The sequence below is a fragment of the Megalopta genalis genome, chromosome 13, assembly GCF_051020955.1.
Source record: "Megalopta genalis isolate 19385.01 chromosome 13, iyMegGena1_principal, whole genome shotgun sequence".
In the NCBI taxonomy this organism is placed as follows: domain Eukaryota; kingdom Metazoa; phylum Arthropoda; class Insecta; order Hymenoptera; family Halictidae; genus Megalopta; species Megalopta genalis.
In genome coordinates, this window is record NC_135025.1 from 2,364,784 (window position 1) to 2,378,991 (window position 14,208).

The following is a 14,208-nucleotide window of genomic DNA, read 5'->3' on the forward strand; positions in this document are numbered from 1 at the left end:
TCTTTTTAAATGGAAATTTGTAGCGAGATGTTGCAAAAACTGTACTCACAGCCGAAGTACGCGTGTTTCTTTCTCCATGTTGAAGTATCTTATTGGAAAACGTAAAATTTAATTAAGAATTAAATTTTATTTTATATTATATATATTTATAATATTATTATTATATATTATTTATATATTATTATATAATTATTATATATTATTTATATATTATTATATAATTATTATATATTATTATATATTATTATATATTATTATATAATTATTATATATTATTTATATATTATTATATAATTATTATATATTATTATTATATTATATATTTATAACATTATTAAATCACTAGATTGTGGATTTTATGCATTTATGGAAAAATTGAGTAGTCGCAATTTAAAGCAGTAGAAAGACTAGAGGACTTTCAATCTATTAAAATGATTAAAGAAAAGGTGATCTTGATATACATATAGTTCCTATTTCTTCCAAACGATGCAGATAATTCCTATTTTGCATATCAATCTACAGTCTAGTAAACAAATCCTTTTAGCAACTTGAAATATTTAGGTCGCTTGGCCCAATTATAATAAAGCTATTATTCTGTTTTAAAAGATGTACGAATATTTTGTACACCGACTGTACATACAATTTAGCATGATCTACCAGATGTCTTTGTTACGAGTCACACTTTACATTATACGACAAGTGATTCAATTATACGTATACATACTTTACGCAATGGCAGTTGAGAGTAAAAAGAGGTCCAGCGACCATGGATGCTTTGATATTTTTTCCATTGATTATTCATAGAAGCATGCTTTCATTGACTGGCATATACCGTCTGCGAGATTCATCGTCGTTAGAGACAAAGACAAGTTACGTTATCGTTTATGTTTGCAATGAAAATTTCCTGGATCGATACATTTGGATCTCTTTGTGTTACGACTGTTTTCTCCACGTTTCTTTTACATTCTGTTTCACATTATCCTTTAACATCTCACAATTTTGTTTCACATTTTCATTTAACATTTTACTTTGTAAATTATATCTTTTCCAAAGCTTTTTATGAGCCATAAATGTACGAATACTGTGTCACATCGCTGATAACTAAAAATATAACAGGATTTACGAATCTTTCGTCTGTTATTGTTTTAACTGTGCCGCGAGTCATTCACGCAAATTTCTGATTCGTCGAATTTCGTCGATTCAGAATTTTAATTAGGTATGACCAATTTCAATAATTTCAATGAAATTTCTGTTTTAGTTCAAGGACTCGAGTGTAGAATATTTTTTCATTTCAATTTCTATACATTACTCCATAAAAATTGATGTTTGCATCCACAGTCTACTTGTAAGTACAGTAATCTCACCCTAACTCGCGCTCAGATTCTGCACAAAAGATGGACAATTTGGGAAGAGAAGATACGATTATTCGAGTGTTGCGCCTCGTTTTTGTAGTCGCCGACAATCGGTAACTATAAAAACGAGCTATAAAAATAAACGAGCTAACTATAAAAACAAGGCTCGAATAATCGTATCTTCTCTTCCCAAATTGTCCACTTTTTTGCTCAATCTTAGCGCTAATCAGGGAGAAATTATTGTACATATTGCTGATCATAATCTTACTTCGAATGAAAATTATTTGTAACAATTGCTTACGCTATTCAACAATTTTTACTTTCTTCTCGAATGTAGAAGATGAAGATGAAGATTTAATAAGAGTTACAACAGTTAGGCAACAGCTTCATTGTTCACATATGTCCTTTCGCTGTACATCGTGTTTCATTGAGACTATACTTCCGTATGATTTTCCAGCTTGTAAAAAGTAATTAATTTCAAGTAATCAATACAGAGTTCTTGCAACAAATAATGTTGCGCGTTTCTTTTACTGCGTTCTCCACGTTACTTTTACATTCTGTTTCACATTATCCTTTAACATTTCACAATTTTGTTTCACATTTTCATTGAACATTTTACTTTGTAAATTATATCTCTTCCAAAGCTTTTTATGAGCCATAAATGTACGAATACTGTGTTACATCGCTGATAACTAAAAATATAACAGGGATTACGAATCTTTCGTCTGTTATTGTTTCAACTGTGCCGCGAGTCATTGTACATATTTGGTGTAAATCATACGATGTATACTTACGAGTATTATTTGATCACAATCGGAGAGACCGTGACTCCGTGTGACGCGTTTTTCGAGTACATTAAATCAAAATTATCCGTATCGGTGTGAAGTGTATGCCTTGATAACGCACACGAGTATATGGCCATAATTGTAGAAACGTAAAAATATTCGAGAACATAACGTTGCGTACACACAGGGATAACTAAAATTGGGAGGTCCGTTGTGCAATGCCGTTTTGCTTGCTTTCTGGTTATATAAGAAAGAAAAAGCACGAGAATGAGATCATTTGACCCGCAAGCTTCCGCTTCCTGTTTCTTCGATGCATTAGCGAACAACGTATTTTATTCCTTAATTTCGTGAATAACATTAGAGGAGCATGGAAACTTGCGATGTCGCTCGATTTGAATAACGCATAAAATACGCATTCATGCATATGCATTCTCGACAAAAATTATTTTCTCTGTTTGTTTCTCTCTCTTGAACTTCTCAATCGCTTTTGGAAATGTGTAAACGTGATTTCTAAAATTACCGAGCTTTACATGCGGCTAATGTATGTAATTTCAATGTCAATAATGAAATTGAATATACTATTAATTCTTTTTCAATTTCTATTATCATATGAGCCGTTTATTTCGAAAGTGGCATAAGTCGCTTTACCGTAACGAAAAGTGGTGATTTTTTCATGTTTATACGAAATTATTTATACTGAGAAAAATATCGGTATCCTGAGATAACGAATACAAGTCAATCTTCTCGAAAGTTAGCATCCATATTTTTAAATATATCGACTTATATATCGACTCGTATATACTCGTCGAACAAAGAAGTTTGTCGTTCTTCATAGAAACATTTCTACAATTTTGATGATTGTAATAGAGAAAATCTCTCTTCAAGAAAGTTCGAAGCCGAGAGCGTCTTAAGTTGTTCAACTTTACGTGAACAGAAAAATAATGGAAAAGCTTCGATTAAAATTCGAAATTCATAGGAAATAGATTCTAAAGAAGGTTAACATCGAGGAGATGGCGGTATTGCGAAGAAAAAATGTGAAAAACAAAAAGAAATCAGCACTGCCGAAACCCGGGATTGAACCGGGGACATTTAGATCTTCAGTCTAACGCTCTCCCAACTGAGCTATTTCGGCTGATATCCACTGAGAGCTCAGTATGCTTTTTGAAATGTCCGCCATCGCGTGCGTTATTTATTTGCAAAACCTACGCTTGTAACTTAAGATAATCTTGACACGAATAGTTGTTACTATCTTTTTAAATGGAAAATTGTAGCGAGATGTTGCAAAAACTGTATTCACAGCCGAAGTACGCGTGTTTCTTTCACCATGTTGAAGTATCTTATTGGAAAACGTAAAATTTAATTAAGAATTAAATTTTATTTTATATTATATATTTATAATATTATTATTGTATATTATTTATATATTATTATATATTATTATATATTATTTATATATTATTATATAATTATTATATATTATTTATATATTATTATTATATTATATATTTATAATATTATTAAATCACTAGACTGCGGATTTTATGCATTTATGGAAAAATTGAGTAGTCGCAATTTAAAGCAGTAGAAAGACTAGAGGGCTTTCAATCTATTAAAATGATTAAAGAAAAGGTGATCTTGATATACATTTGTATAGTTTCTATTTCTTCCAAACGATGCAGATAATTTCTGCACATTTTTATTCCGCATGAGAAACCGCAGTTTACTTATGCATGACAGTCTACGTTATATGTAGTCCTTGAAAATCCAATAAAAGTAGATTGCGCCATTAGAACGTTTAGTTTGAAACACGTCGTTTCGAGGAAATCACGTTAATTCATTAATATTATTATATTAATAATATATATATAATAAAATAAAATAAAATAAAATAAAAAAAAAATATATATTTAACAGGTCAATAGTTAAAGAAAAATGATAAAGTGTTAAACATTTCTTACAAATATAGGACTTCCATTTTACTGAAACATTTTACTATCTAGATGCTCTGTTATCCTTGTAATTACGTTGGCAAATTTATACTATCTAAGGGGTAGGAGATACAGAATCATAAATATTTAAACAAACCGCCAGTATTCGCGATCTATATTTAAATAAATGGGATACATTATCAGAAATGTGATTGACTTGCTTTTTCGAATACTTCTGAGTCCTCAATCACAATAAATAGTTTGCGAGCATAATAAACATTGAGCTTGTATCTCATGCACGAAAAAAGTTCAAGAATATAATGTAAAAATGTGCTGATCTTGATCGGACAATATGATAGGACATTACTAAAAAGAAGCAATTGTTTAAAAAAAAATATTTTATTGAACGCTATATTAACACTATGCCGTCCGGTGGCACCACGCCGGTGCCATGCAAAAACTATCTGTCGTGTGCCGGTGGTACCACTTTGGTGGCATTTTAACCCTTTGCACTCGAGTGGTGACTCCGAGGCACCACGAAAATTGTTACACCACGTTCCAAGATAATTTTTATAATAACAAAGCTTACGTGTAAGGAATTGTTAAAAGTCTAACTGTTGTACGAGTCACAAGACTCAAGTTCATGTGCATAGAATGCACTTTGTCATTAAAATGGAAATACCGTAAGTCGGGAAGGTCAATTTAAATTTACAGTTAATATGGCTTCGAGTGCAAAGGGTTAAAAAGACTGAAATAACATTTGAACTATATTTCTTGGGTGTTAAAAGGCAGCGAACTAACTATAGCATCGTGCTTGTTTAACTAAGTATTCAGTACGAAAATTCTTGGACGACATATCTTAATTTTAGGAATTTATATTACCGCCATCTTCGACATTTCTGTTTTAAATCTAAAATTTCCAAGCTATTATGCCGGCGTCAAACGAAAGAATCATATCTAAGATCTGCGGACGGCATAGCGTTAATATTTACTGAGGTCACCTTTTTTGTGTTGTACAACATCTAATAAACGCTTCTTAGGAATTGACTCAACAGGTTAACAATAATATAATTAATATATAATAATATATTATAATATAATATATATATACAATATAATATAATATATATATAATATAATATATATATATATAATATAATATAATATAATATAATATAATATAATATATTATATATATATATATATATATATATAATTAATATAATTAATAAATTGTTGGTGATCGATGAATTTTTTCTCCAGCTCTGTTCTACGGCCGTTCGAAACTCCAAAAGAAAATGAACGAGTTCCTGCGCGAATACAATGAAAACGAGACTCTTATCGCAATGATAATGATATAGGTGTATCTCGTACGTGTTTTTGTCCAGCAGCGTATGATTTTTTAAATGAAGAGCAGTTGAACAGTGGACGAAACAAACACGAGTTCCGAGTCCGGAGAGGTCGTTGACCCAGATATTTTAGCTGTTCCTAGAAAGTGGTGATCGTTTAGGGGGGGTTGGATGTTCTCACGGACAGTGCGTTTTGTAACCGTAGTGGACGAATAAGGTCACGTCGCGGGGTCAAGGTCTTTCTACGAAGCACAGCAAGAAATCAGCTGATGACAAGTGACGTGTGCCTGGCGTTGCGCGAATCTTCCGTAAAAGTAAATAGGCCGATGCTATTTTTTTCTTTCGAAAATGTATAGCTGACTCAAGGCTCGCGATGAAGCTTTCCTGTAAGTTATGCGTATTTCTAATAAGGCAGGGAGCCAGTCACCGGCCGCGTTTCGAATAAGTGACAGTAAAGTATAACGCACACAATTCTCTCGCGGTTATGCAATCGATGCGTCTACATGCAATGTTAATTCGCTTTGTCAAACGTTTCGACCCTCGCATATTCTGATGAACCTTAGAATAGTCTGATTATCAACCTTTTTTTTTCTTTGTTTTATGACAGAAGCGAGTTAGTAGTATAAGAAAAAGCAAATGCGAGGGATTTTGACAGTGCTGTTGGATTATTTTTAACTTGTTAAGTTAATCATAACAATATTTAATCTTCATAAGTTAACCTATTTATTTTATTATTATTATTTATTCATTTTATATTATTTTATTATTTAATATAACCTATTTAACTTATTAAACGTGTAACAAGGAAACTGAATTTTTATTTAACTGCTGTTTGTTAAGAACGAGGTAGAAAAATGTTTATTTTCTAAGATCTAACATATAATTTGTTGCTTTATTACTTATAATTACTGCTTATAATTTTTACTTACTTCACTACTTTAATACTTACTTTAATAATTGCTACTATAATATTACTTATAATTACATAAATAATTAGTAATGCAATTTTAATGAATTCACTTTCTAATGATACTACGTACTTGTATATATATATATATATATATATACAAGTAATTCAAATGCTGACAGTAAGTCCTGCACGTAAAAAGCAACATTTACAGTGCAATCGTAATGAATTCGATATTATTTTATTCGAGAATATTATCGTTCTCTTAATAAAGAAATAACATGATGTAATATCAATCAATAAAAGTGATCTCTAATGAGAAGCAACAAAAAGAAATTTAAAAAAAAGCAATAGTGTGTAAAGGAAAAAATTTTGTTCGTTTTGCAAATAATCCCATGGATTTTCAACTTGCAAAGTAACAATTTGCGAATATCAACTTATTTCTAAACGAGATAAAAACGGGACATCTATTCAACGAATCTGATTTTCAAGTACGTCGGATTACCGATTTGTTTGATATGACAGTCGATTCGGAAAACAACATATTACAATCTGCAAAGTTGCTAATTTTACGAACTTCGAATATACATGTCGAATATATATGTGAAACTTCTGATTGCGAACATACGACATCAGCCGATAAACATGTTTTAAACGTTACAAATAAAATGTTTTACATTGTTACATTTCTTTCGATTGGGTTTAAGGTCAAGAGGCGGAAATGAGCGGAAATGAAATCTATTAAGAGAGCTGCAACTTTTCCATCAAAAGAAAAATTACGAAAGATCAAGGCATATAACCAATGTACATATGTATAATTCGATGTATTTTACTTACTTTCTATATAATTTCGTCGCATTCTTCAACTGTTTTGAGGTATGAAAAGAGAGTTTCTATTCTTAAAAAATATATCTCAATTTTCGTTAAAAACGTATCATTATCAGCTTATTTTGCACCGATATTTCGACCGACGCGAGTCGAATGTTAAGAAAATATTTTATCTTGTAATCTTGTTTATCATAACGTAATAATATTAATATTATCAATTTTATAATCTACCAAGAGTGATACTTTTTGTTAGTACCTTGTGTAGCAGCCGCATTAGTAAACACATATAGAGAGCACATCAGCGAACTAATTACTTCCCATTATGTATTCCGAAACAAATACATACCTTGAAAGAACAACATCACGCTGTCTATGTAACGGTACAAACAGTTGTCTCTGGAAACCATTTTCTGCAGAAAGCGTCCTGCTTAATAACATGGTCGGTTTTTGTAAATATCTCGGATGAACAATTTTTTTAAAAACTAGAAAACTTCAAACTTCAAACTTCAAACTTAAAACTTTAAACTTTTTAAACTTTAAACTTAAAAAACTATAAACTTTAAACTATAAACTTAAAATTAAACTATAAAAACTATAAATAATAAACTATATAGTTTATTATATATAGTAAATATAGTATATATAGTAATAATATAAATATAGTATAGTAGTATACTATACTATACTATAGTAATATAGTATACTATATACTACTATACTATATTACTATTATTACTATATTTATAGTATAATACTTACTAATAATATAATAGTATAATATAGTATAATACTTAATAATTACTATATTAATAGTAATATAGTATACTATATACTACTATACTATATTACTATTATTACTATATTTATAGTATAATATAGTATAGTAGTATATAGTATATACTACTACTACTATATACTACTATACTATATTACTATTATTACTATATATACTATATTTACTATATACTATAAACTTTAAACTATAAATTTTTAATTATAAACATTAAACTATAAAATTACGAATAAAAGTGTGAAACAAAGTGTGAAACAGAACCACGAAAAAACTATAACAAGATCTTTCGTGCAATATCTTTTCGGCAAGTCGCTTTTCCAAAATGGAGATTACAGCAGAAAAATTTGAAATTAATAAAAACTTTGAAAAGAAACTGAATTGAACGAAAGTTCAGCGTGTTCGAAACTCTGTCATATACATACATCGATTATAGGAATTAATAAAAATCGGTCGCACGTACTTGCCCGATGGCCAGCGACGCGGCCAGCGTCGATCAAGCCCGAGCCGATCATTTATTTTCCTTCGATAAAGGTGAAACATAAAAATACTTTATCGGACGTAATGTTTCTTTGGTCACGTCATGGAAATGGTGATCCATAAATTTTCATAAATCAGCATGGTTAATGTATGTAAACGGTAACCCGGCCGACCTAACGTGGTTTGAGGAACAAAGGCACATACACCTTTTCTCGTATCTGCTCGCCGCGACGCGACGTATTCCCAGTTTAGCGTCTTCTCTCGTCACTCTCGTTGTCCACGAATTTAGGTTAGTTCGTGCTCGCGATATTTTTTTCCTCGTGTAATTTTTACCAGAGTTAGAGTCGCCTTCCGGTCACCTGAAATCAAAGATGGCGCGAAAGAAGAGGAAGCAGCCCCGAATGATCGCCGTTTTCGTACCGGACGACGTACGTCTCTACGCTTCGCTTTCGTTCGCTATACTATCGGTGACACCGCGAAAAAGTGTGCTCAGACCGTTCCTCTGTGCCGTCAAAGATAAAACAGTGTGTCGTGTACACGGTCTTTTTTTCTTTTTTTTTAAACAAAAGCGTCAGAAGTTGGCGCATTAAATGCGTGCGCACACGCGTTTCGTTGGAATTCACACGTCGAGATGGACTTGACGTGCATGATTATTTTGACGTTAATAGAATTGATGCAAAACTGTACGCACGGATTATTAAATATACGAGATATTGTATTAGTATTATTGAATACAACAGATTATTGAAGCTTCTCTGTGGAACCGGTTTCAATTTTTATAGTTTCAATTTGTTTTTGTCGCGTGTTATGTATAGCAATTGATGCTATGGATGTGTACTTATTTTTTGTTGACACTGGAAACATTGAGTATTCAACATTGAATTTCTTGTTTTCGAAGAATTGTCGATGTTTAAGCTGTTGTAATATTATTTGAACGCTTGAAGCCTCTACCGTTGATATTAGCGATTTTTGTGGAAAGTGACAAACAAATTGAGATTTTTGACAATTCTTTTTCAGAGTGAATCTGTCGTATATTTAAAAATTTGTTGTATCTCCTTTAAAACGATCCCTTAAAACTTGATATACGATTTGTTTTCTACTCGATTTGCCAAAATTTGAACGGAAGGTGCAGTGTTAATTTTACAATAATATAAGCGCTCATTTTCATTGTATGAAACAGTACAGAAATTTAATTTTTAAGGAAAAATGCAATTTAAAACTCTATGGCAGTTTCAGTGATGAGACAATTGTTGCAATGTTTTTAGAGTGGATGAGATTTCTAGCATTTTTTCATATCCTATTCATTGTATTGTACTAAAATATCTTAGAAAAAAAACGAACGATGAATTCTGAAAGTGTGGACCCTTAAAATGAGTCCAGGTTTATTAATGTATAATACGATTCTCTTGTATGGAAATATATCAGTTTAAATATTGGAAATTCTGTGTTTGAGTACTTTTTAGAGTCACTGTGTACATAGTTGACATTTTGTCACAGTGACAAAATTGGATTCAACTTTTGTTTCTGTAATAAGTAATTTTTTTATTAGAGTATGAAAGTTTATATGGTTTTACATTTTTACGTGGAAGAATATAGAGGATAAAAAGAAAAGTACAATTTCATCTCTATTCGCCTCATTGTCAGAAAATCCAAAGCAAGATCAAATTACATACAATTTTATTGAACTTTTTTTTCTCTTAGAATCCTTATACAGAAAATAGTATAGAGATGAATATTGCTTCGTATATTCTACATTCTTTAAATATATTGTAATACTAAATTGACAGATTTTCATAATTTATAATACCTGATTTTTTTCTGTTTTAGGTACGTGTGACCAATTCTACATCATTCAACTTTAATACTCCAAATTAACCACTGCTCCACTTGTGAATATTTAAAAACTGCATACACTCATAACTAATTCCGTGTTATTTATATTCTTTCTTTTTATTAGGAGAGTATTTTCTTAATCCTTAAAAATTCTTTTAATTTCTCCGAATTAGTTTACACTTTTTATTACATACAGTAATTTTTTTGAATGCGCATACGGAAGTATAAAGGTAGCATATATAGGGTGTTTACTTTATCCCGCACATCGAAATATCATCCTTACTTTTGCTAATATAAAAATATGTGTCAGGGTTGTGTATTGTAGGTTATTGCTATCGTTTTCACATTGACCCCTATTTTTTTATGACGCGGCACCGTGGTGCACATCAAGGCGAATTCAACGAAATCTGACGCTATGACCTTTAAATGACCTTGAATGGAAAATTACACAATCAAGAAATTCAGAAATTTTGGTTTTTCATAAGTAATAAATTTATTAAATATTTGAAAAAAAATAACTTCGAGAAAAATGAAACATGAATCACAATATTCTTAGCTTCGAACTAAACGTAGTTGTACTCGTACATTTTTTTATATCAGGAAAAATAACGAAGATATTTCAATGTGCAAGATAAAATAAACACCCTATGTAATAATCATATGCTAAGAATATAAAAACATTTTTTTGTCTGTACAATTTCATGTACATTTACACATGTTTGGAAATCTTTAATCAACAGGAATATACATATATACTAGGTGATTCTTGTGTAATAAAATCTTTCTCCAAAAGTGAAAGAAATACAAAAAAAAGTGATCTCAAGGGTCATTTAATATTTGAATGCTCATATCGTCCTAAAATTAAATTTGTTTCCGATACAAATATTTAACTTTTCGCTAATTTCGCAATTCACGTTTTGAAATGGATTTTTATATAACTCTTCTTCATATAAAATAATGTAATTGCAGATTACAATTTTGCAGAAACGATATGACTTTCGATTATGTCATCCAAATCATGTCAATCAAACTCATGTTGAAATTACATGGATCCAAAAACAATTCGCTACACGATTTAGAAAGCAATATTGTTATTAAAGCAGCCGTCTGAAACAAAGTTGTTGCGCCAAGATTATTAATTCTTTATTTTTCAATGATCTGTACGCATTAGAACTGGTAATTCCCGTCAAAAAATAATCCACGTTCTTCACTAATTTTTGGACTGTGGATTTTTATGCAAAATCCAAATTTTATTTGTGAATTGCAATAAACAATAACCAAGTGTAGAAATTTCTTCTTTTTTTTAACAATTTTAGTAAGTCCAAAATAATATCGAAATATTCTTCAATTCTCTTAATCTGTCTACCGTCCTTTTTTACCTACACATTTTTACCATAAATGCATAAAATCCGCGGCATATCGATTACGAATTACTTTTAAAAATAAGGCCCCTTGATGCACGAACAATAATAACGGCTGGCAATAATATCCCACTCTAATAATTCCAGTCTTATTGCATGCGGATAATAGGAGGGAGATGGACAATTATTATGACCGTCAAGAGGTACATACATTCTACTACAAAATTATAAATCGTCTACAATTCTAGCGAATGCCATTATACAAAGCTCTGGAACTGTAATAGTTCCTATGCTAATAATATTATGCTAATATATTATAATATTAATATAATAATATGCTAATATAATAATATTATAATATAATATTATGCTAATATATTATAATATTAATATAATAATAAATATATGCTAATATAATAATATTATAATATAATATTATGCTAATATATTATAATATTAATATAATAATATGCTAATATAATAATATTATAATATAATATTATGCTAATAATATCATTTTTACATATTGTACAATTCTTTCGTTCAGAAGCAAAGTTAGATAACCGTGTAGAATTATCTAAGTAGAATTGAAGTTCTTCAGTGGGACGCATGCACTTTGTTATTAATCGGTATCCCGGTATCTTAACGTAAAGAAAAAAATTACTTAGAATTGCAGATGCCCGGTGAACAGCAGTGTGATAAACTTTTAAGATGGTTTTCATTTAGCTGGAGAAACCGGAAAGCGGTAATAAACAATTCCAGTGATTTCGATTACAAAAGGTAGTTTCACGTTATTTATTCTTTTGTTCGGCGAAAATGATCCTTTTCGATACGGAATATATATAATAAAACGTATCGTGCAAAAAGTTAGGTTTGTACGGGAATAAAACTGACTAAACGTTCAAAAGAACAAATAATGCAATGGAAAAACGAGATAGAAAAATATATAACACTTTCGTTGGAAGAATTGTTCAATTTAAACGGTGCTTGTGGCTTTCGTCGCAACTTTTGTTTCGCGTTAAACATTGTCGGTCTTATAATTTTGTCACAGAGTGTATTTAATCGGTGTAATTAATTAATTTACGCTAAACTTCTACCACTTTGAACGCGAACAGAATAGAAAAATCGAACGTTTAATTAATCGTGCAGACCTTATGGTTTCCATTATTAAACAATAATATTATAATAATATTAAATAATAATTTTATAATAATAATATAATAATAATAATAATTTAATAATATTTAAATATTGTCAGATAATACACCATTATTAAAGAAAATAATGAAACCTACCAAGTACAAAATATCAACAGCAAAGAAACGTTTGTTTTGTAATTTTGTCGCAGAGCGTATCTCAGGTCTTTTTCCAGAAAAACGCACTGTACTTCTTTTTTAGCCCAATTTTTTCATTTATGATAAGCTTCTGCCAATCTATACGAGCAGCAATAACAGAAACATTATTAGTCGTTCGAATTAGTCGGACGAATTAGTCGTTCAAAGATTAGTAAAACGTACAGAATTTCAGGAAAGTGAAATTGTGAAAGTGTGATGTAAAAGTGTAAATGTATAATACCACGAAGGCCACGGTCTGTAGATACAACGCCGATTTTCACTTAGAAAAACACTGACTCAATTTCTATTTATGTTTTCTATTAATAACATAAATGTAACACGCGTGAAATAGGATTAGTTGCATCAATCATCATATTTGCAATCGAATAAGCGAGTAAAGGCTGTAGCAGCGAAGGTTCTTCGTGTGAATTTTCACTTTGAAAGTTCACATTTATAAGTATAAATTCATCGAATAATTTCGAAACGATGAACATTCACAGCGACTTTATGATATTTTTAGAACAGCGCATAAAAACTGTTAAAAGAATCATAGCAAATGACCATCTGGGCGCTTCGTTGCCAACGTGTAGGGGTTAAGTATAGCTGGTTATGTAACGGATACATGGCATAGGATCCATCGATTTTTGATGATTTTTATTTTTACATGTTATTATTACTCCCCGCGAGGAGCGCGAATGATGAAAGATGCTCCACCTTGTTGCAATTACGTTCGTCTGTCAATGACTACGCTCGCGTCATCCAAAGAGCTCGAGATAAGCAATTGAAAGTGTTCGGCTTTCTTGGAAATGATAATGGCAGGAATAAGCTTGGTTTATATTTAACGTATCGACGGTCATCAGCTGTAAATTGTTCATTATGTCCAATTTGGATTTGTCGAGCAGTGGAAGACTATAGTTTCAGTATTTGGCGCGAGAACACTGTTACATGAAACATCGCTGCAAGCAAAGCTTGTTTCGTTCAACAGATTTTCTGCGAAAACTGATTCGTAGACTGTGGATTTTGATGAAAAAACAACAACAAACAAATCTAAGTTAATCGTCAGAAACAGAAATGAAAGAAAAAAGGTATATTTCTTTTAATAATTTTCATAAGTCGAAAGCGGTGTATCAAGATTCATGAAGTTTTATAAAATTTTCACAGTTTTTGTTAGAAACGCATTTTGCAATGTTTACAGATCCGTCTTGCGATAACGTTATCGCTAGACCGCGGATTTTATGTATTCTCCATGTGAAATATCAAA

At 30.7% G+C, this 14,208-nt stretch overlaps 1 protein-coding gene and 1 non-coding gene across 4 annotated transcripts in view; one reads left to right on the top strand and one right to left on the bottom strand.

Moving 5' to 3' along the window:
- The window catches only part of LOC143260463 (uncharacterized), a 138,749-nt gene that overhangs the window by 17,851 nt on the left and 106,690 nt on the right, over window positions 1-14,208 (top strand). Inside the window, exon 1 of one of the 3 annotated variants that reach the window (XM_076525929.1) lies at window positions 8,618-8,847. The exons of the other annotated variants lie outside the window; for them this stretch is intronic. Coding sequence (XP_076382044.1) covers window positions 8,791-8,847 — 57 coding nt within the window. The 5' untranslated portion in view covers window positions 8,618-8,790. Of the gene's footprint in view, window positions 1-8,617; window positions 8,848-14,208 lie in introns of those variants that run through there. 3 annotated transcript variants of the gene reach the window in all.
- Window positions 3,197-3,269, bottom strand: TRNAF-GAA (transfer RNA phenylalanine (anticodon GAA)). Its single transcript has one exon. It is a non-coding gene; the product is annotated as a tRNA-Phe (tRNA).